General features: G+C 38.9%; 1 protein-coding gene and 1 pseudogene across 26 annotated transcripts in view; one reads left to right on the forward strand and one right to left on the reverse strand.

Annotated features, from left to right (window-relative positions):
• Positions 1-23252, reverse strand: part of NCOR1 (nuclear receptor corepressor 1) — a 127996-nt gene that overhangs the window by 98823 nt on the left and 5921 nt on the right. For all 25 annotated transcript variants that reach the window (XM_080923441.1, XM_080923440.1, XM_080923449.1 and 22 more), the window contains exons 2-3: positions 11724-11901; positions 5947-6098 (exon numbers count right to left, since the gene is read on the reverse strand). In XM_080923441.1, coding sequence (XP_080779567.1) covers positions 5947-6098; positions 11724-11831 — 260 coding nt within the window. In that variant the 5' untranslated portion in view covers positions 11832-11901. The remainder of the gene's footprint in view (positions 1-5946; positions 6099-11723; positions 11902-23252) is intronic.
• Positions 10379-11431, forward strand: LOC308426373 (glyceraldehyde-3-phosphate dehydrogenase-like; annotated as a pseudogene). The gene has a single exon. The product of its transcript is annotated as a glyceraldehyde-3-phosphate dehydrogenase-like (transcript).

Raw genomic sequence — 23252 nt, forward strand, 5'->3', positions numbered from 1 at the left:
TTCCTGAATTCCTCCTATTCTTTTACTTCTCCTCCAATTTTAATAATTTAAACAGGAGTGTGTCCTCTATTTTCTCTAGCTCAGGAGCACTGTGGCAGCCCTACTTTAAACCTTCTCTTTGGTGTGAAAATTGTTCCAGTGAATTTTCCTTGCAATTGTCTTGTTGAATGTCATGTGCTTGCCTGCTATGTACCACAAATTGTGAAGGGCATAGCTCTCTACATACTTTCTGCCATAAGGGGTGAGCAAGAAGAAAAATTCTTTGTTGATATCCTGTTCCACTTTGACAGACTTGTAAAACACGCCTACACAGCCTATTATTTTACAAACTGACCCATCATGAGTGCCCTTCATGGAGCAGCTGAGAAACCAAGTAACATAATAAAAATTATAAAAATAAGTAATTTACCATCACCCCATTTAAATCTGAGAATTTTAATGACTTCCTTCCCTTTTCAACACTATTTCTTTGAGAGTAAAGTTAGGAAATAGAAAGTCAAGTTATTCAAGATTTTTCTAATTCCTTCCCTGAATCTTTTTCAATTTTCTGGCAACAATTGTACACCTTATGTTTTTAATTCAAGATTTTTTTAGTCCTTTTCCTTCTTAAATGTGTTTGTGTATTTGCTAAATAATTTAAAAAAGGAAAATTAACACAAAAGAGAAAGAACACCATGTTGACTGACTATTTAATGTGTGCACACATGTGCCAGAACACACTGTGAGCATGCAGGTCTGAGGACAACCTCTGAGCGACAGTTCTCTTCCTCTACGATGTGGGTTCTGGGGATCCCACTCAGGCCATCTGGCTTTGCAGCAAGCACCATTACCCTCTGAGAGATTTCACGGGCAATCAGTAGAATACTGTTTAAATGTCCATATTACCTACACCAGGGGTTCTTAACTAATCCAATCCTGTGATCCTTTAATACAGTTCCTCATATTGTGCCACCCACAACCATAAAAAAAGTCATTGCTACTTCACAACTGTAATTTTGCTACTGTTATGAATCATAATGTAAGTATTTTTCAGGACAGAGGATTGCCAAAAGGGTCCCAAACCCACAGATTGAGATCCATTGGTTACAGTAATATACAAATACTGTTATCGATAGCAAGGGTTTCTTAACAAACACACACACACAACCAACTCTAAAATCTAAACTCATATACAAGATACCCCAAATGTCAAAGTAATTGTGAAAGGCATCAAACATATTTATTTAAAATTATATTACATGAATATAATTATAAAAAACATATTGAGGGGCTGAAGAAATGGTTTAATAGTTAAAAGCATTGGGTGCTCTTTCAGAGGACCCAAGTTTGATTCCAAACCCCCGGTAGCAATTTACAGCCACATATAACCCCAGTTCTAGAGACTCAAAGTCCTCTTCTGGCCTCCAAAGGAATTGCATACATGTTGCACAGAAAAACATACAAGCAAAACACCCATACATATTTGAAACTAAACAAAACATGGTATTGACTAAAAGCTTACAGACTAGCAGAAAGGAACAGAAAACCCAAAAGTAATCCAAACATATACATTAAACTAATCTTTTACAGGAGTAGCAAGAGACCACAGCAGGGGGAAAAGGCATCATGCTAGATAAAATGGATTTCTATACAGAAAAAAAAAAAAATGAAGTTAGACATACAACACAGAGAAATCAACTGAAAATAAAAAAAGATTAAATATAAAGCCAGACAGAGAACACAGAGGCAGCACACTGGCCTTGGCAATGATTTTTTGCTAACATAACAAGATCTCAGGCCACAAATGCAAAAATAAATAACTGGGATTATATATTAAGCTCAAAAGTTTCTGCAGAAAAAAAATGAATGAAGTGAAACAGTAAACCAGAAAAATGTTCACAAATATACACCTAATATGCAAAATTCATAAAGAATTCAAATGACCCAAAAGAACAGTTAATCATATGGGGCTAAAAAAATGGCTCAGTCCATTACACCTGCCACACAGACATAAGGAACTGAGTCAAGATTCCCCTAGAGGAAGCCAAGAAATGGGCAAATTGCTGGAGTTACAATTTCAATGAAAGAACCCACCTTAAAAACTTAAATAGGTAGAGCTTCAACTTGAGACAAGCAGAATAAATAGCTCCAGCAGAAGGGTAGAAAGAAAAAGGACCATTCTGCCATCAAAGAGTTGGTGACCCAAGAATATACCATTACATTCAGAATCACATGACTTCAAGTGGGCTTCAAGAAGTTTGCCCCTAAGGCACTCAAAGAAACCCAGGAGTCTGCCATTAAGGAGGAGACTCTGGATGTGAATAACTATACCAAGCTTGCCAAAAAAATGAGGGATGTTCTATATTATATACAAGTACATTTGTCCAGAAAATATAATGAGAATGAGGATTCACCAAACAAGTTCTATGTTTTGGTAACTGTCTGTTACCTCGTTCAAAGTCCTAGACAGTCTGCCCACGACAGGGAGACAGAAGCAAATACAAAGACATCTAACCTCTAAAGCTTCCATACACTTCTCTCACATGGACACACACAAATCACAATTTTAAAAGAAGAACACATCATAGCTACATATTTTTCTAACAATAAGGTATGTGAAATAGCACCTAATATTAATTAATAGGAAAATGAACATCAAATGGCTATGAGATACCACGTCCCATTAGCATCCATTAATATTCCTATCACTGGGCTGAAGAGATGGATCTATGGTTAAGAGCATTGGCTGTTCTTTCAGAAGATCCAAGTCTAGTTCCAAGAATCCACATGGTAGTTTATAACTGCCTGTAGCTATAGCCCTGGGAGGTCCATCACCCTCTTCTGGACTCTATGGGCACTGCATGCATATGATGTACAGACACCTATATAAAATATAAACAAATAGCAAGGCATGGTGTTATACTCTTAATTCTATCTCTCAGGAGGCAGAGGCAAGTGGATCTCTACAAATTCAAGACCAGCCTGTTATACAGGCCAGACAGGGCAACATAGTGACCCTGTCTCTACCAAGCCAATTAATTAAATTAAAATTTAAAAGATTCCTATTATCAATATGGACAAGGATGTAGAAAACACAAATTCTTGTGGAGTGATGGCAAGTGTAGATTGCTATAATCATTATTCAAAAGAATATGACAATTTTTAAAGAAATAAATATATCTGTACTTTCACATTCATTGTAATGTCAACAGTCAAGACAAAATAATTAAATATTTGTTGCTAAACAAATTAATAAACTGCATAATATGTATAAACACATACATGAGAAAATGCTACTTAGGTCTTAAATAAAAAATGGGATCTTCCTTTAATTACAATATTGATATGCCAGAAGACAGATCTCACTTACGTATTTGGCATATTAAAAACACATTCAAATATAGTAAAGCAGACATAACCAGAAATTATAAAACAGCATATATAATGGGTGGTAAGCCCAAATATCTAATGCACAAAACTAAGAATGAATGTACTAAAACTATACGATGTTTGGGATTGGGTTTTTTCAATTAATATTTTTAAAAATTTTTGGGCCAGGCATAATGGCACATGCCTTTTGACCCAGCACTCAGAAGGCAGAGGCCGGCAGATCTCTTATGAGTACAAGATTAGCCTGGTCAACAGAGTGAGTTCCAGGACAGCCGGGATTACACATAGAAATATTATCTTAAAAATACCAAAAGAAAAAAAACATATTATTTCATCTAATATTGTTTTTCTCACATGTATGCATGTGAATTATAGTGTGCTTGGTACTCATGGAAATTAGAAGGGATCCCGGGAAACTCGAGTTACAGTTGGTTATAAGCCATCATATGGGTGCTAGAAATTATCCAGAGTTCTCTTCAAGAGCAACAAGTATTCTTCAGAGCCATCTCTCCAGCATTTGGGATTCTTGCTAAATTGTACAAGACTAGTTTCTTACCACCACAAAAGGGAAAGAATGGGTGTGTTCATGTGTTCTAAAACAGTATTATCTACATAGATTCTTCTGTAACATCCTTTACACACTTAAATATACATAATTCTTTTTTTTCTCCTGTGCTAGAGATGGAACTGGAGGTCTCAAGCTTGTCTGGCAAGTGTTGTACCACTAAGATATCCCCAGCCACCCTTCCCCCACTTTAAATTTAAGTCAATGGCTTTAAGAGTGAAAATGAGGGACTAGAGAGGAAAGCTCAGTGGTGAAATTTCAAGACTGTTAAAGGTCTAACAACTAAGAGAATAAAGGCCATAAGAGCCAGACAAAAGTTTAGGTAACATGGCACTGGTATAGGCATCAGGAATAACTTAGTTCAAATGCCCACTACTACAGTATGTTCAAAAAACCATGAGTAAGCAAAAAAGTGACAATTACACAACTCATTATGTAACCAGTTCTGGAAAGAGTCCACTTCTGTGTGATTCTCTATAAAATGTCCTTGGGACCAGGGGTGCGTGCTTTCCCCTATAATAAATTACACAGCATTTGTCAGCTACTCTGTACATCCTATCCCCTAGCTTCCCTCACCCTCAGTACCTAGACCACTTAACCTGGCCTCATCACCAAGGGCTCCCTAATTAGATTTGGCACTTGTTAATAAGAGCAATACCACAAGAGGAATTCCATATCTAAACTGTATATTCAGTTCAAATCCATGACTGAAGAGGTCTTAAACCCTTCCGGAGAACTTAAGGTGGCTTCTTAGCTGAACTCATACAGCATTAAAACATCTCCTAAATATCTGTCTTTACCCACAAAGGCTTAAACAGGAAATCTTTATTGAGAATAAAGGTAAATACAAAGACCCATGACTACACAAAATGTGAGGATAAAGATGGGACATTTACACCACCCTCTTAAGGCTTGAAAAGAATGCAATAGCCAGATGATAGGAAAAAAAGGTTACAAAATACCATCTTCTAAGTATAACAAGGTCATGGCAACCATGACTCACAGCAACACTGGCTCTGGGTCAACAGATGGGTCCTCCTAAAAGTCAGCTGTAGAAGGGAAAAGGACTCACGGTGGCCTACCATCAGATTCTGGGAGAGGGGAGGCAGAATATCTAGTTGCATACCCACTATTGAGCCTACCAGGCTCTGGTAGTTAGTCACACAGGTGGCACTAGTAAATTTCTGAAACACAAAACAAAGCCAAAGTAATAAACAGAGGAAAATGATTTGCAGGAAGGAAAGGGGCCTACAAAAATGGAAGAAAAATAGGAGAGGAAGGAGTGACCAGAATACACACACACACACACACACACACACAGAGAGAGAGAGAGAGAGAGAGAGAGAGAGAGAGAGAGAGAGAGAGAGAGAGAGAGAGAGAGAGAGAATGTGTGGATGTGTATGAAATTATGGAAGAATAAACTTTACTAATGGACCAGCCATGGTGGCACTCTAAAGGCAAAGGCAGGCAGATCTCTGTGAAATTATGGCCAACCTGCTCTACAGAGCAAGTTCCAGACCAGCCAAAACTACAATTAAGTCGCTACCTCAAAACAAACAAAAAAATAGAGCTAAAGGCATGGCTCAGCAGTTAAAGGTGACTGCCACCAAGTCTAACAGCCTTAGTTGATTCCCCAAAATCTGTAACATAGAACTGACCCTTCACCAAGTTGTCTTCTGACTTACAAATATGAACCAGTATGGTACATACCCCCAATAAACATAAAGTAAAACAAATTTCATTAAAAATGTAACCATAGAATTTTTTAATGAAACAAAAACAAAAAAAAGCAAACTAACAAACAAACAAAAACAACAGATGTGAGCCAGATGTTGTAGCCAAGACCTGTAATTCGCCATCACATGGGAGATTGAAAAGGAGAATCTAGAGTTCATAGAGCTCAAAATACAACTAAAATGCCAGATGTAGCTTTGTTAGTAGAAACTTAAAAATATAAATAAGTTACATAACTCAATTAATCCTAAGCAGAAAAATAAAAGAAATTCCATTACCTGTCAGAGCCTGGGTGAAATTCTGAAAGCAAGGAAGGTCGTCTTCGAAGCTGCTGTTGTTGCTGCTGTTGCTGCTGCTGCTGTTGCTGCAAAAGCTGTGATGCCTGACTAACTTCGATATGAGAAGAGCGATAGTCAGGAACTGCAAATTCCTGGTATTAAAATGATTGTAAGTTAACTATTAACCACCAATAAGAACAGTATTATGAAGTTAACCAAGTAATTAAGAACCAGTTAGTATGAAAACAAACAGCAGTGACAATTTCAATCCTTTACTGAGTCAATTTTTCACCAACATTTTAGTAATTTCTAGTAAGATTTTCTCCTTTACATATAGATGAGACCCTGTGTTTATGTATGCACACATGCAGTAGGTCACTTCAGACCCCAAAAGGTTTTGAAACCTCTGGAGCTGGAATTATAGTCAGGAGTCCAAGAAACACAATTCCAGTCCTCTGAAAAAGCAGCAAGCACACTTAACTGTTGAGTCATCTTTCCAATCCCTTATTCCATTTCTTTACGTTGAGTTAAGTTACTGTGGGGGTAAGTGCAGGTTGTACACATGTCACAGCATTTATACAGAGATCAGAGGACAACCTGTGAGAGCCGATTCCTTCCTTCTATGATTTGGGTTCTGGGTATCAAACTCAAGTTGTCAGGCAAGGCCACTTTGCTGGCTCACCATTTTAATTGTTATTGTTAAAATTAATTGGGCTGGAGAGATGGCTCAGTGGTTAAGAGCACCGACTGCTCTTTCAGAGGTCCTGAGTTCAAATCCCAGCAACCACATGGTGGCTCACAACCATCTGTAGTGGGATCTGTTGCCCTCTTCTGGTGTGTCTGAAGACAGCAACAGTGTACTCACATAAAATAAATAAATAGATAAATCTTTAAAAAAAACTAATTCAATATAAAATTTCAGTTTCCATTTTATTGATTTATCTCATAATATATTATGGTAACTCCTGATCTATATTGTTAATATAAATAAGTCCAAAATTCATGTGTCTACTCTCAAATCTCAGAGTACACATATGTAATCTCAACACATCACCTTGAGTTTGAGGCCAGCCTGGGATACATAATGAGTGCCAGGCCAAACTAGGGCTTCAAAATAAGACAGACAGATGTCTTTCTCACTCTCTCACTCTCTCTCTCTCTCTCTCTCTCTCTCTCTCTCTCTCTCTCTCTCTCTCTCTCAAAAAGGAAGGAAGGAAAGAAGGAAGGAGGGAGGAAGGAAGAGAGAAAGGAAGAAAGGAAGAAAGGAAGAAGGAAAAGAAAAAAGAAGCCTGATGTGATAGCTCGGACCTTTAATCCCAATAATCGGGACACAGATTCAGGAAGATCTCTTGAGTTCAAGACCAGCCAGGTCTACATAGGAGGTCCAAGCCAGGCAAGGTTACATAAGCTAGACCTAGACTTTGACCTCATTTCTTTTTAAAAGTTAAAAAAAAAAAAAAAAGTAGGTAAGGAAGGAAGGAAAAGAAAAAGAAAGTAAGCATTCCAGTAGTAAGTTCAAAACAAATCAGCTAACAGAAACAGAAGTTTAGATCCATGTTTATTTACAAATAAAAAAGCTGAAATTAAGAAAATAAACTTACTATGTAAAGAGTATTAGTTTCTTCCACCACAACTAAAAGAGTTTGGTTTTTGTTTTTTAAATGTGCATGGGTATTCTGTCTACATGTATGTTTGTGTACCATGTGTGCCTGGTGCCCAAAGAGGCCAAAAAAGAATTTATCTAGTGATGGTTTTTTGCTTTTGGAGGATGAGGGGAAACAGTAAGAGCTTGGCTTCAAATCAAACACTGGGCTGGGGAGATGGGTCAGCAGTTAAGAGCATAGGGATGTACTAATCTTACAGAGGCTCTGATTTTGAGTTCCAGCACCCATGTTGGGCTGGTCACAACTGCCTGTTACTCCGGTGCCAAAGGATCTGATGCCTCTGGTTTCTCTGCAGGCACTACACTCACATGCACAGACACACAAAGAGGCACTAAAACTAACAAATAATAAATTACATCTTTAAAAATAGTGCTAACTCAATCATAAGCAAATATTTAAAGTTACTAAAAAACACAGAATATACTAAGGTATATATTGAAAGCAATTAAAAACATGTAACTATAAACACAAACCTAAACATAAATTTTCACATATTATTTATAGTAGTCACCGAAAAAAAAAACTATCTATGAATGAACAAATGTTTTATATATATATATATATATATATATATATATATATATATATATACACACACACACACACACACACACAATACTACGCACCTATAAAAAAATAATGCATCGAACATACTAGAAATAGATGCTACAGTGACTAATCCAGATTCAAAGACTAAACATTATTATTATTATATTATTCCATTTACATGAAATACAAGATACAAATTCCTTGGTACAGAAAGTAAATCACTGGACACTTAAGAAATGGTGTTTCATTGCATGTGATAAAAAAATGTTCAGAGAGGGCGCTTCCTCTTTCCAGTCAGCGTCGAGTGATGGGTATCTCTAGGGACAATTGGCACAAGACTGCTGGTAAGAGAAAGTGGAAGTATGAGCTGGGACGCCTGCTGCCAGCACTAAGATCAGCCCTCCGCCTCATATACACAGTCCGGGTTCGAGGAGGCAATAAGAACTACTGGGCTCTGAGATTGGATGTGGGGAACTTTTTCTGGGGCTCTGAGTGTTGTAACCACAAAACAAGGATCACGGAAGTTGTCTACAGTGTATCCAATAAGCACCAAGACCTTGCTGAAGAACTACATTGTGCTTACTGGGAGAGTCATAAATAGACTATAAACTAAGGCTCAAATAGGAAGAGTGTTCTCTAAAAGCAGATAACAGAAATTCGGAACTTAAAGACTGCTTAAGATACCTCACAAATCTGAAAAATTAAAATTGAAAGAAAATCATTTAAAAGCTTATATTCAAGAAAAGATGTAAAGGATCAGATGAAAGAAAGAAGAGAGCGAGAAAAGAATGAGTTAACCAGCAAAGCCCTTGCCCAGCAATCCCAACTACCTCATTTCAGTTCTCAGAGTCTACAATGGGACTCCTTAAAGTTGTCCTTGGATTTCCATACTCATGTCATGGCACATGCTCTTCAGCACTCACACACATCCATCATACATGTACACAGCACAGTAATAGTAAACAAAATTCTGAAGCAGAAAAAGATATGATAACCTCATCAGCGTAGTAGAGGCACACGCCTTTAGTCCCAGCACTCAGTAGGCAGGTGGGTCTGTGAGAGTCTGAGGTCAGCCTGGTCTACAGAGTGAACTCTAAAACAGCCAAGGCTACACAGAAATTCTGTCTCAAAAATAAGGCAAAACAGACAAACAAAAAGACAAGCAAACAAAAAAACCTTTCTACCCACAAGTTGCTTATGGTCATGGTGTTTTCTCTCGGCAGTAGAAGCCCTAACTAAAATGTGGTTCTTCCTTTCCTTGTTTTGTTTAGTTTTCAATAGTCTGTCTGTGTAGTCCAGACTGGCCTTGAACCTGAAGTATGCTTGCTTCCACTTGCTGAGTTCTAGGGTTACAAGCAGACACCACCATACCCAACATTAATTTTCTTTTAAATTTAATAATTAATAATTAATTTTTAAAAATCTTTTACATTGCTAGCCTTTGTCCATTAAGCTGGCAATTTTACCTCAGATTTCATTTTTCAAAAGGTAAGTTACTTAGAGAATTTTTTTCACTTTCCTACCGTCAACTCTCTCATTTATTCTAAAACTAAGGAGAGGCCAAATTATCTAGCCAACTTCAAATTCAACCAGAACATGGGATATAAATATGGTCATGAGCCTAGAAACTGCAGACAACTTACTCTTTCCTATGAATAATTCCTACAATCAGAATCAGAGAGATGGGGCTAGTGAGATGGATCGGCAGATGAGGCACCTATAGTCAAGCCTGACCATCCGAGATCAATTCCTGGAACCTACATGGTAGCAAGTTCTCTGCTTCTACATGTGTCCTGGAGCATATGCACACTCACTATCTGAAATCCAGCAGAAAACGTCAGTTAGGAGACAGGTGACATTCTCTAACTTTGGATCCTCAGAGATAAATGAATAGATGGCTCTGTGTCTGTGTGTATATATTGAACATACAATTTTTGGAGACATATGCATATATATTAATATGCACATATGTATATTTTTAGACGGGGTCTAATTACCCTAGCTGGCTTCAAATTTACTACATAGCCAGTGGGTCTTGAATGTCCAGCTTCCAGCCTCTGATCCTCAAGTGCTATAGTTATAGGCATGTTCCACCAGACCCAGCTGCAAATGATTCTTGCCATTTAAAAAAAAAAAAAAAAAAGTAGGCTCTCTGCTCCTCCCTGTTCTACAGCCAGCCGCATCTTCTCGTGCAGTGCCAGCCCCATCCCTTAGACAACATGCTGAAGGTCGGTGTGAACGGATTTGGCTGCATTGGGCGCCTGGTTACCAGGGTTGCCTTCTGCTCAGGATCTAGCAAAGTAGAGATTGTCCCCATCAACGACCCCTTCATTGACCTCAACTACATGGTCTACATGCTCCAGTATGACTCTACCCGTGGCAAATTCAATGGCACAGTCAAGGCTGAGAATGGGAAGCATGTCATCAATGGGAAGCCCATCACCATCTTCCAGGAGTGAGATTCCACTAACATCAAATGGGCTGATGCTGGTGCTGAGTATGTCGTGGAGTCTACTGGCGTCATATTTCTCATGGTTCACACCCATCACAAACATGGAGAAGGCCGGGGCCCACTTGAAGGGGGGGGGGGACAAAAGGGTCATCATCTCCGCCCCTTCGGCCGATGCCCCCATGTTTGTGATGGGTGTGAACCATGAGAAATATGACAACTCCCTCAAGATTGTCAGCAATGCATCCTTCACCACCAACTGTTTAGCCCCCCTGGCTAAGGTCATCCATGACAACTTTGGCATCGTGGAAGGGCTCATGACCACAGTTCATGCCATCACTGCCACTCAGAAGACTGTGGATGGCCCCTCTGGAAAGCTGTGGCGTGATGGCCATGGGGCAGCCCAGAACATCATCCCTGCATCTACTGGCGCTGCCAAGGCTGTGGGCAAGGTCATCCCAGAGCTGAATGGGAAACTCACTGGCATGGCTTTCCGTGTTCCTAATGTATCTGTTGTGGATCTGACATGCCGCCTGGAGAAGCCTGCCAAGTATGCTGACAACAAGAAGGTGGTGAAGCAAGTAGCTGAGGGACCACTAAAGGGCATCCTGGGCTACACTGAGGACCAGGTTGTCTCCTGTGACTTCAACAGCAACTCCCACTCTTCCACTTTTGATGCTGGAGCTGGCATTGCTCTCAATGACAACTTTGTGAAGCTCATTTCCTGGTATGACAATGAATACGGCTACAGCAACAGGGTGGTGGACCTCATGGCCTACATGGCCTCTAAGGAGTAAGAAACCCTGGACCACCCACTCCCCCAGCAAGGACACTGAGAGCAAGAGAGAGGCCCTCAGTTGCTGAGGAATCCCATCCCAACTCGGCCCCCAACACTGAGCATCTCCCTCACGATTTCCATCCCAGACTATAATAATAGGGGTCTAGGGAGCCCTCCCTACTCTCTTGAATACCATCAATAAAGTTCCGCTGCACCCACACAAAAAAAAAAAAAAGTAACAAACACATTCCATTACTAGCCCATATACATATATATATATATATATGCATATATATATGCATATATATGCATGCATGTTGACAGCATTATGCCTTACCTGCTGGTGTCGGGTACTGGGAAAGGTATACTGGACAGAATGTGAAGGATAACGACTTTGCTCTGTGCTGAAAGCTCCTTGGTTGGGAGGGTAACCTGAACTTGACATTATCAGTAAAGATGTCCTCACTGGGCTGTGAGATCAAGTCCAACAAACGACCATGTTTCTAGGCAGCAACCTACACAGAACAGGAAAACAGAATTCTTAAGTACTAAAAACATGAAATTGTCCTTCTAATAAATTATAACTGTAGCTATACAAACAAAACCACAATTTCCAGGCAAAGCTCCTCAAATATTTACTTAAAAGAGGTTATTAATGTTTGATAAGGGGGGCTAGAAAGATGACTCTGTAGTTAAGAGCATTGGCTGTTCTTCCAGAAGATAAAGATTCAATTCCCAGGACCTACAGGGCAGCTCACAACTGTCTATACCTCAAGTTCCAGTGGGTCTAACACTGTAGCCCCTAAGACTCCAGAAACAACTTTGACGTTTGCCTTTTCTTTCCAGGGTCAGTGCCCATGCACAGCATTGGCCTTCCCTTGTCCTTATTAAAAAGCCTTCCTTTAATGAACTGAGGCTAAGTAGATTTTTACTATAGCCTCGGTAACAACCCAAATGCCATGTCTATCAACTAATGACACAATGACAAAGGTATGGGGTAGAGGATATTGTCGTTTCCTAACCATGTGAAACATTGACACTGTACAATAGTATTAAATACATTCACACCCTTATGTATGACTTAAGAGAAAGGGTAAAATGCCTTCTTTTCTACACACTTCTGTATACCTGTACTGTTCTAGTAGCTGGCACAGAATTGACCAAGGCCTGTTTCCTACTGTGAGGAGACACAAGACAATAAAGAACAATCGTTGGAGAGTGAAAAATAGTGTCATATTTATAAAAAAGAAAAAGTGCTGTAAGTAAAATAGTAAATAGGTGAGCAGGCTGAGCAGAGTGATCTTAGAAAGCCAGTCTCAGCTACGATGTCACATGTCCTAGTTTCTGAAACAGCTCCAGTCTGCATAATGGAATTACACAAGTCCAAGGCAAAAGCAAACATATCAGAAGAGAACAGAGAAACCAAGTGGGTATTGTAAGAAGTTGTCTGAAAATTGAAAGCCCTTTCTCATATACATACACACATATATACTGAATTTTAATTACATCCATCTTTATGTGGCATCTTTATTTATTCTAGTACGCCTGTTTCAACTTTTTAAAGATTTTTTCCATTGCCACATTCTAAAAATATTAGACTTCAAGGTTTAGGTTTTTTCTATTAACATCTATGTTCTTAAACACTCACTGGTTTTCTGCTTCAAAAAAGGCATAACTGTGTTTTATTTATTTATTTATTTTTATTATTAAATTTTTATTTATTTACATTTAAAATGTTGCCCCCCTTCCCTGTAGTACCAGAATTCCTCACCCCATCCCCCCTCCCCTTTGTCTCTGAGAGGATGCTTCCACACCCACCCACTCACCCCTCTTCACATCCCTTCCCCTCCCCCAGCAACCACCTTCCCTGGAGTATCAAGTCTCTACAGGATTAGACTCATCCTCTCCCACTGAGGCCAGACAAGGCAGTCCTCTGCTTCATCTGTGCTGAAGGCCACGGACCAGCCCCTGTATGCTCTTCAGTTGGTGGCTTAGTCTCTGGTAGTTGCCAGGAGTCCAGGTTAGTTGATACTGTTGTTCTTCCTATGAGGTTGCCATCCCCTTCAGCTCCTTCAATCCTCCCCCTAACTCTTGCACAGGAGTTCCCAACCTCAGTCCAATGGTTGGTTATGAGTATCTGCATCTGTCTGTCAGCTGCTGGTAGAGCCTCTCAGAGGACAGCCATGATAGGCTTTCATCTACAAGCACAACACGGCATCAGCAATAGTGTCGGAGTTTGGTGCCTATGTGTGGGATGGATCCCAAGTTGGGCCAGTCACTGGATGACCTTTCCTCCAGTTTCTGCTCCATTTTTGTCCCTGCATTTCCTTTAGACAGGAACAATTCTGGGTCAAAACTTTCGAAGATGGGTGGGTGGCCCCCATCCCTTCACTGGGAGCCATGCCTATCTACTGGAGGTAGACTCTTCAAGTTCCCTCTCCCCACTGTTGAGTCACAGCTAAGGTCACCCCCATTGAGTCCTGAGAGCGTCTCACATCCCAGGTCTCTGGGACTTTCTAGAGGTGCCCTCCTGCATCCACCCCACCCTGCACCCCCGGCTACATATTTTCTTCCATTCATTCTCCTGGCCCTCTGGGCCTCTCTCCTACCCCACCAATGTTTCTTAATTCAGTTAATTGTCTCAATTTATCCACTTGGTGAAAAATATAGCATCTTTGTTACTCTTCAATAATTGAGTATCTTAGAAGTCCTGAAATAGCACATACTGGCATTCAAAAGGTATTTACTGCAGCACCACAAGGCAAATATCAGAAACTAAACTCCAGTCCATAGCCTGCAGCACATTTATATAACAAAGAACTGTACAGGAGTCACAATAGCTACAGCTACACATTTCAAAATAGACAGAACTCAAAAATGTTGACATCTCACCAAATATTAGCATGTATTACAAACAAAAGACTTATAATTTATGATACACACATATGTAAAAAATCACCTACTCAGGGATAACATCTCAAGAAGGATAACAATCTACAGCACTATTTTTTCAAAACAGAGGAGCTGGCAAGATGGCTCAGCAGATAACAGCATCTGTGGCTAAGCATGGCAATCTATGTTCCATCCCAGAACCCACATGGTAGAAGAACTGGCTTCATCTCACCATCACAGGTACACTATAGCACATATACACACACATAAATATTTTTTAAACGTTTTTAAGCCCAAAGCAAGTAAATAAAATACTGCTGTTTTCTTGAACACCAACAACATACAACCATTGGTTATACTGCTCTATGCGCATTTTATTTATTTTATTTCATTTACTTACTTCATTTATGTATTTAACCTGAATGTATGTATGAGAAGAACATGCAAGAGGAGGTCAGAGTGGAGTGTTGAATTACCTTGAACTGGGGTTATATATAGCTGTGAGCCACCAAGTGGGTGCTGAACTAAACCTGGGTCCTCTACAAGAACACCAAGTACTCTTGACTCCTAAGTAATCTCTCCAGCCCCTCTCAGTACTTTTTAATAAGATTGAAACAATACATAAAGGAAAGTCATCTATATTACCAAGTGTGATAATCCTGCTCACTAATTAATTTGGTCTTTTCCTATGTCATGTCATGGTTTTTTACAATTAAAAAAAACGTTTATTATTTGTATATGCATGTGTACACACAGCACAGTCTAAAACATCTACACTAGCCTGACACTTTAAAACAGATAGTGTGGTGACTTTTTTGTCTGGAAGGACAAGTTTCCCTTCCCTGTGTCTGTAGTTGCTTCTCTTTCAAAGCCTTTGCCTTTTGCATATAACAAGTTGTCTCTTTCACTCAAGAACTGAACTAATCTTTCAGCTGCAATAAAAATTGTAGTGAGGGGCTGGAGAGATGGCTCAGCGGTTAAAAGCACTGACTGCTCTTCCAAAGGTCCTAAGTTCAATTCCCAGCAACCACATGGTGGCTCACAACCATCTGTAATGAGATGATGCTCTCTTCTGGTGTCTGAAGACAGCAACAGTGTACATAAAATAAATATAAATAAATCTTTGAAAAAATTGTAGTGAGAATTTTGGTTTCTTTAAAAACTCAGTTATGTTATGTGGATGTTTTTGTTTTAAGCCCAGCTATGGAATACGGGGCTGCTTCAGATTTCCCATAGCCAGTAACTATTATGACGGTCCCATGCGCTAGGACAGGCATGATTTTTGCCAGCTGCACATAGTTTATGTTTGGAAATCTGGGGACTATTGAGAGCCTGAGGCAACTGTTCTTCCTCCTACATTGCTGGATTGATGGTGGGAGATATCCTGGTTGACAGAGATTGGATTTGCTGAACCCTATGTCCCAAATCAACAGGAAGTAGTTGGTCTATGTCCCCTTTTCCCCTTTCCTTCTCTTCTACCTAGTATTGGGGGATTAGAAGCGATTAAGGTGGAATGAGGTTTGGAAAGGTGGTAGATAGAAGAACCCAATAAAGTAGCCCAAAAAAGCCCAACATAATCTCTGGATAAAACTAGGCCTTGTAGCACAGGTTTATAATTCTAGCTCCTCAGGAGGCTGAGGTAGGAGAGGCCTGTCTAGGATATAAAACAATTTTCAAGGCCAGCCTGAGCAATAATTAGCAAGACTGTACCTCAAAGAAAGGAAAAAACCCTCTAGGAGAATCTAAATATTGAATTAATAGACTAGCTAGAGGGAAATGAGATCTTTATCTTTCTACTACTGGATAGTCCATCCTAGAACATAACTAAGCTTATGCTGCAAGGATGAGTATAATTAGGGTAGGAGCGGCAGCATCGCACCATAAATCACAGCACTCAGGAGGCAGACGCAGGCAAATCTCTGAATTTGAGGCCAGCCTGGTCTACAGAACCAGTTCCAGGTCTCAAAAAAACAAAACAAACAAACAAAAAACAGGAATACTTTATTTACAAACATAACTAAAATACTTTATAAATAGTGAAAAGATACATGTAGAACATATATAGAAACCCTACTTGAGTAACATAAAAGCATGTAAGATTTTCATGACAAAATATGACTTACATGCATATATATGTATACATAAACTAATTTGGGGACAGAATTATATAATATGTAAAGATTAAGTATATATACACATATGTATATACACACATACAACGCATAATATATTCATTATCCCACTCCACATTTAGTATTTTGGGACCCCTATCCACACTAGCTTTTGTTTTTTAAGATAAGACAGGGTCTCCTGTAGACAGCTCTGAACCAGCTGGATAGCTGGAGATGACTTGGCCCTCTGCTCCTGGCTCCACCTCCCCAGGGCCAGGGAGGCCTTCTACCAACAGCCCAATAGTTTTCTACTCTAGCTTTGTTGTTGTTTCTCTTCATGTTGGGAATCAAATCCAGGATTTTGTACCTGCTAGGCAAAGATACTGAAGAAGAGAGCAGTAAGCAAACTTGAGCCAATTTCATCATCTTTTCGTTTCAGTCTTTACCCAATTAGGGTTTGAAAACAAAAATTTCCAGAGAAGTGACATTCAATCTAACTTGAAACAATTTTGAGAAGAAAAAAAAAAAAAACCTTTAAAAGTCACCTATGTGACTGTAAGGGGAGTGTCCTTTAAAAGCCCATCCTACCCTTAAAACTCTTTCCTGTCTGTTATACAGGGAAGAGAACACTGATAAGCTGTGGCCTCTGCCTGTTTCCTCCAAGACACAAGGCATGCAAGTCAGCAAAGATTTTGAGATCACTCAACTAACTTAATATGTCTGAGGAACAGAATTTTGCAACTTTTCTAGTATCAATCATTAGTGGTAGCAACAAAAGAATCTGGAATTCTCTACAGTGCTTTGTAGGTTTTGTAGCAAGCAGAAGCTTAATCATGTCTTGCCTGTTGGCTAATATCAAGTGCAGGTTTGTAGCAGAAGCAGACACTCAACCCACTCAGGCCATGCCTCCTCTATAGACCTGCACTTGCTTGGATAGTAAGGTTTAAAAAGCCAACAGTAGTGGGTTATTGGGTGGAGGTAGAGGGTTGAGTTTGTTTTTAGAAGTAAGTAAAATGGGTCTGAATCAGGAAGTTTTTTAAAGTACCAAGATTACAAAATTTAAAAATCTATTTCACATCCTTGTCCTCCATGAGCTACCAGGTTGTCAATCCAGAAAGCAACCAAAAAAGCAGAGTCCTTTTAAAACATTCTATGCACATGTAAGCACAATTACATGACAGCATACCACATATACACTATGCTGGATCTTGCTCTTATATATGAGTGTTCATGAATATTTTCTGAAGGTTTACAGGGGATGAGGCAAGAGGATTATGAGTTCAAGGCCAGCCTGAGCTATGTACAAACTAAAAGCAAAGAATTGGAATCAGAGGAATCCATGTTATATAGTTAAAGGGTTGCTTTGATGTTTTAGTTTGCAGTCTAATGTTCCCCATCTGTCACCTGAATTCAATTATGACTATAAGTTGAGTGATTTTTTTTTTGTTTCCCTCTTTTATCAGTAATACTTCAGAATGTCTTAGGTTTTGAGAAATAATTTTAGTAAAATTTGACTTTGATATCTCAGAAATAAAATAAATTTCCAACATAAGAGCCAGTAAGTAGCAAAATCACAGAACTAGCCCTTAGTGGTATACAAATTTGTGAGTTGCAGCCTTTTCCAATCTCACGTAACTGCAGCCTGGAGATTTTCTATGACCTCACCCTCAACTCATCCATAACACAAACAGCAAGTTCAGACCTTCTGTTTCCTAACTAGTGCACATCTCTCAAACATTTCCTACACAAGCCAAAGATACAAAGGCAAAACCTGATTCAATAAGTCTGTGCCAATCTAGAATCTCTCTTTTCAGGTCTTCTAACATCCGCTTTTTCCTACTACTCACTCTGGTCCTGGGGCATCGAGATACCTTTATAAAATACCCTGCAGTTTAAAACCAAGTAAAATAAAAATAACCCAGTTTAAAGCTATAGCTGAAAGGAAAGATGACATTTTCAATGCCAATGTCAAACAATAAATTCAGTTCTTTTTTAAAATTACTTTTACATTTACTTACTTAGTGTGTATGTGTGTGTGCATGAGGGATGGGGTGGCAGAGGACAACTTGTAGGATTGGTTCTCCTTCCAACAACTAGGGCTGTGGGGACTGCACTCAGGCTGTCAGGCCTAGTGGCAAATGCCTTTCTTTACCTGCTAAGGCATCCCATGAGCTGTAAATTCAGTTCTTGACAACAAAACCCAATAACTCAGGGTTAGTATCCTTAACTCATAAAATGTGACAGCTCTGTGAACTCTTTAAGAAACTTGGTCAAGACAGGTATCAAGGTGCACCCCTGTAGTCTCAGCACTCAAAGGTGGAGCAGAAAAGACCAGAAGTTCAAGGTCAGCTTTTCTGTCTCAGTACCTAAGAGGCCAGCAAGAGCTACATGAAACCCTGAATCTCCAAAATTAAAAGTCTTAAAGAAACCAAGATTTTATAAGCAACTGCCTCATATAAATTTCGACACATATAATGCTTTAGGCTGAAAATGTTAAAGCTAGATGTTACTGTTATGAGAAGAGCACATCTCTAGCTGCCACAGACAGATAAAATCAGACTCTTACACTATACAATCAGATGATAAAATATGGCGAGAGGAGCCAGGCAATGGTGGCACATACCTTTAAGCCCAGTACAGGGGAGGCAGAACCAGGTGGATCTCTGTAAATTGAGGTCAACCTGGTCTACACAGTGAGTTTCAGGATAGCCAGGGCTACACAGTGAGACCCTGTCTCAATAAGAACAAAAAATGGCAAAATAAAATTCTACTTAGATACTAGATACCTGTTTGAATCTTCTCATAACACCAACACACACACACACCCTGAAACAACGAAATTTCAAATACAATCTGCCAAAAATAAAAGGCTAATCCTCCTCTCACCAGGAACTCCTGGCTTTTAGCCTATAGTCTTTGCATAACCAAAATGTACTTGGGCAGGTTTTCAAGGTGGCCTACGCTATCTTGGAAAAATATCTAAAAATATACTTCTCTGTGGCAAGTTTTCAGATGACTCTTTAGAGAAGCAAGAATGATTCTACCAATGAAAAGACCACATTTCACCAATGTAAATACAGTTCTATTTTTAATCTTTTATATTGTTCTATTGTATGTATCTGAGTGTTTTATCTACATGTATGTATGAATGAGCATATGCATGTCTGGTACCAATGGAGGTCAGAAAAAGGCATCAGATTCCCTGGAAAATGGAGCTACATCTGTAATGTAGCTGCAATCCACCACGTGGGTGCTAGGAATCAAAGCCAAGTCCTCTACAAGAGCAACAGGTACTCTTACCTGCTGAGTCATCTCTCCAACGCCTACAGTTCAATTTTTAACTAATAAAATAATTACAGCAAACTATTGAAGTTTTACTGGTTCCCAAAGAGAGGCCCAAGGTTCTAGTCTAACCTCTAAAGAATGTTAGGCAGGCTAAGGAGGACCAATTTCAAACTAACAAATTAAAGCTCTCCAAACTGAGATTGGTTTAAAGAAAGACAATTACTTAGAAGTTTAGTTTCCAAAAAAGAATAGAAACTAGAAATCATGTAACTAAATTTTGTAATTTGTATAATGCTAGAATAAATTTTCTCATAATATAAAAAGCATTACTGTTAAAAAATGAAAACAAAAAACAAGCCAGGCAGTGGTAGCACATGCCTTTAATCCCAAAGTGAGTTCCAGGTCAGCCAGGATTGTTATAAAGAGAAAGACTGTCTCAAAAAAAAAAAAAAAAAACAAACAAACAAAAAAGGCCACACATGACATACCCTTTGTGACAGTTTAATGTCTTAGAATACAGATAAATGGGGCCAGCTAGATGGCTCACCAGTACTTGCTAAGCCATGTATTCTAAGGTATATCCTGGGACACACATGATGGAAAGAGAGAACAATCTCCCAAAAGTTGCATAGACACACACACACACACACACACACACACACACACCAAAAAAAAAAAAAAAAGTAAATAAACATTTCTTTTTTAAAAAAAAGCCACAGAAAGATAAAGATCGGCAATTAGATTAAGTATTGTTCTTGCAGAAAGCCAGGACTCAGCTCTAACACCCAAAGGGTAAATCACAAACACCTGTAACTCCAATTCAGGAAATTCAGTGGCTCTTCTGACCTCCTGTGGGTTTTTGCATGCAATATGGTACACACACATATACACGCAAAATAATAAAAGACAGATGAATAGAAACAAAACAGAAAATCAAGTTAAATTACCCGAGACTCTAGAAAGTAAGATACTCAAAGAAAAGCTTTCATAGAACATAAGTAATTGGTGGACTTACAGTAAGTATTCAAAAAAGAATTTATGAATTAAAAGAAGGAGCTCCTTTGTGCATGAAGTGAGAAGATTCACAGAGCAGCAGCATTAAACAGTTACTGTGAAATTGACCACTGTATGCCTAGTCCTCTGAACTTTAAAAAAAAAAAATTTAAACAAAACAAGACAAAACAAAACAAACCACTGGTGGCTCTTCCAAAGGACCCAGGCTTAACTCCCAGCATCAATATAGCAGTGCATACCTTTCTGTAACTCCAGTTCCAGGAGACTCAATGCCCTCATACAGGCATAAAGGCAAGCAAAACACCAATGTACATAAAATTTAAAAAGAAAAAGTATTTTAAAATTATAATTTATTTTTAAAATGTATTGGGAAAAAATGGATCAGGCCACACGGTGGTGGCACATGTTTTGAATCCCAGCCTGTAGTCACATGGGCTGGGGAACACCTTGCTTAAGTTTTTATTGTAAATACTGAATATTGAGTGAGAATACTGAAATCATAAGATTAATTTTGTGAAAATTGCCTTTCCCCCGTCTTCCTGCCCCAGTGCTGAGGTACAGTTGCTAGGGTTTCCCAGTTTCTACAAGTACTTCAGATCTGAACTTGGGGCCTCAAACTTGGGTCTGAGCACACATACCCACAAAACTATCTTTTTCAGCTCCACAATTTTTGAACTCCACAAAATGTAAAGTTCACCTAAAGAATTCACAGACCAGAACAAAGTCTGAAGTAAATAGAATAAGGAACTAGTGACTAATCCTACCAATGCTAAAACCATAAAGCAATGTTAAGGAAAATGTAATATACATATCAAGAGGAAATAATTAGACAAATCAAATTCTCAAACATGTTTGAATAATAATCATATCTTTGAACTCCTATTTAAAGATATTTCAATTTCCATTATTTTAAAATATTTTTATTTTTGTGTGATGCATAATGATATATATGGATGATTATTATTGTTTCAAACATGTTCAAAGCTATGCTATCTATGTTATTGACAAAGGGTATAAACTGCCTAAAACCAGATTGTTCCAAATCTGAACTATGGATAAGCAAAAAATCTCAACAGTTTAACAAGCATGAGGAAAAGGGCAGTCCACAAACATAATGATGTCCTTATAACAATCTAAGAGCCAAACCTGATATTATGGTATATGCCTGAAGCTATTCAGGAGACCGAGACAGGACTTTTTTCAACTCAAAAGTTCAAGGTCAGCCTTGGCAACACAGCAAATTCTTGCCTCAAAAAAAAAACAAAACAAACAAAAAAAAAAAAAAAAGCACAATATATTCTAGAACTGAGGCTTCATCAGGGGTACAGCACTTGCCTACAGTGAACAAGGTCCTGGGTTCCATTGCATTCCTATACTACCATCCTGCAGGCAGGCAGGCAGGCAGGTAGACAGGCAGGTAGACAGGCAAGCAGGTACTCACAGAGGCAAGCAGTCTACATTTCAAGTACACAAGTAGAGGAAGGAATCAAAATCGTTTGGTAGCCTTGACTTTTCCCTTTGTTTCAGACTAAACCTACTTAAAGATTTATTTCTATATCACATCCTATAAACCAAGCACTCCAAATTTCTAATTCATATGCTTTTTCTAGCACTGAAATTACTCCCAAACCTCCTTCCCTGCATACCTGTTAAAACATTCTTACATCCAACAGTACCTAGAACTAAAATGCTATCATGAACAATCAATCTCCCTGTCTGCTTTCCCATCCTCACAAAAATCCCAATAACTGGCAGAACTTTTTCTGAAAGAGTTCTTTGATAATTCACTGCTATTTCAATAATGTAAGTACACTTCTATTTTTTTTTCATTTTCAAAAACTATTCAGCACTAATTGTCATGTGTTGTATTAGACCTCTTCTATAACAAACACACTAAAGCTAGCTCATTGGCTCTTATATTTTATGCACTCAACAAACATCCACTACTCCATGAATGAGGTAAAGAGACACACAATGCTATTAAACTTAAATCATACAAACTTACAAGGGTCTTACAGTTTAAAGGAGACCAAATGGACATGCCCTTGAGTGCTCACATTCGGAACCCATCAGCAGCTCCTAGCCAGGCGCATATATTCATGCCTACAATCCCAGCACCACATTCTCAAAAGAGCCTGAGCTCCAGAACAAGTCCAGTCCAACCCTTTAAGACCCTATCTCAACAATAAACAAACTCAGTAACCAAACCAAACCAAACCAAACATACACTTCAGAGAAAAGGAGGCAGGAGGAGACCTCCTGGTTGAAGTAAAACATGTTAAATCACTGAAAATAGCAGGGTTTGGGAGAGCAATGTGGAAAAGGAACAATCCACAAGAGGGCAGTTTAAAGGGGAAAAATACACTTTTTGGGGAGGGGGGGTTTTGGTACATAGTCCTACCTGGCCTAGAACTCATTGTGTGTAACAGATTACCTTCAATTTGCTTTGATCCCCCTGCCTGGGCTTTCACAGGATTGTAGGCATAAACCACCACATCCAATCTGGAAAACTCATAGTAAAATGCAAAATGGGGAGACTTAATAGCTCAGATGTTATAAATAGG

Source organism: Micromys minutus (assembly GCF_963924665.1).
Source record: "Micromys minutus genome assembly, chromosome: 10".
Taxonomy (NCBI): domain Eukaryota; kingdom Metazoa; phylum Chordata; class Mammalia; order Rodentia; family Muridae; genus Micromys; species Micromys minutus.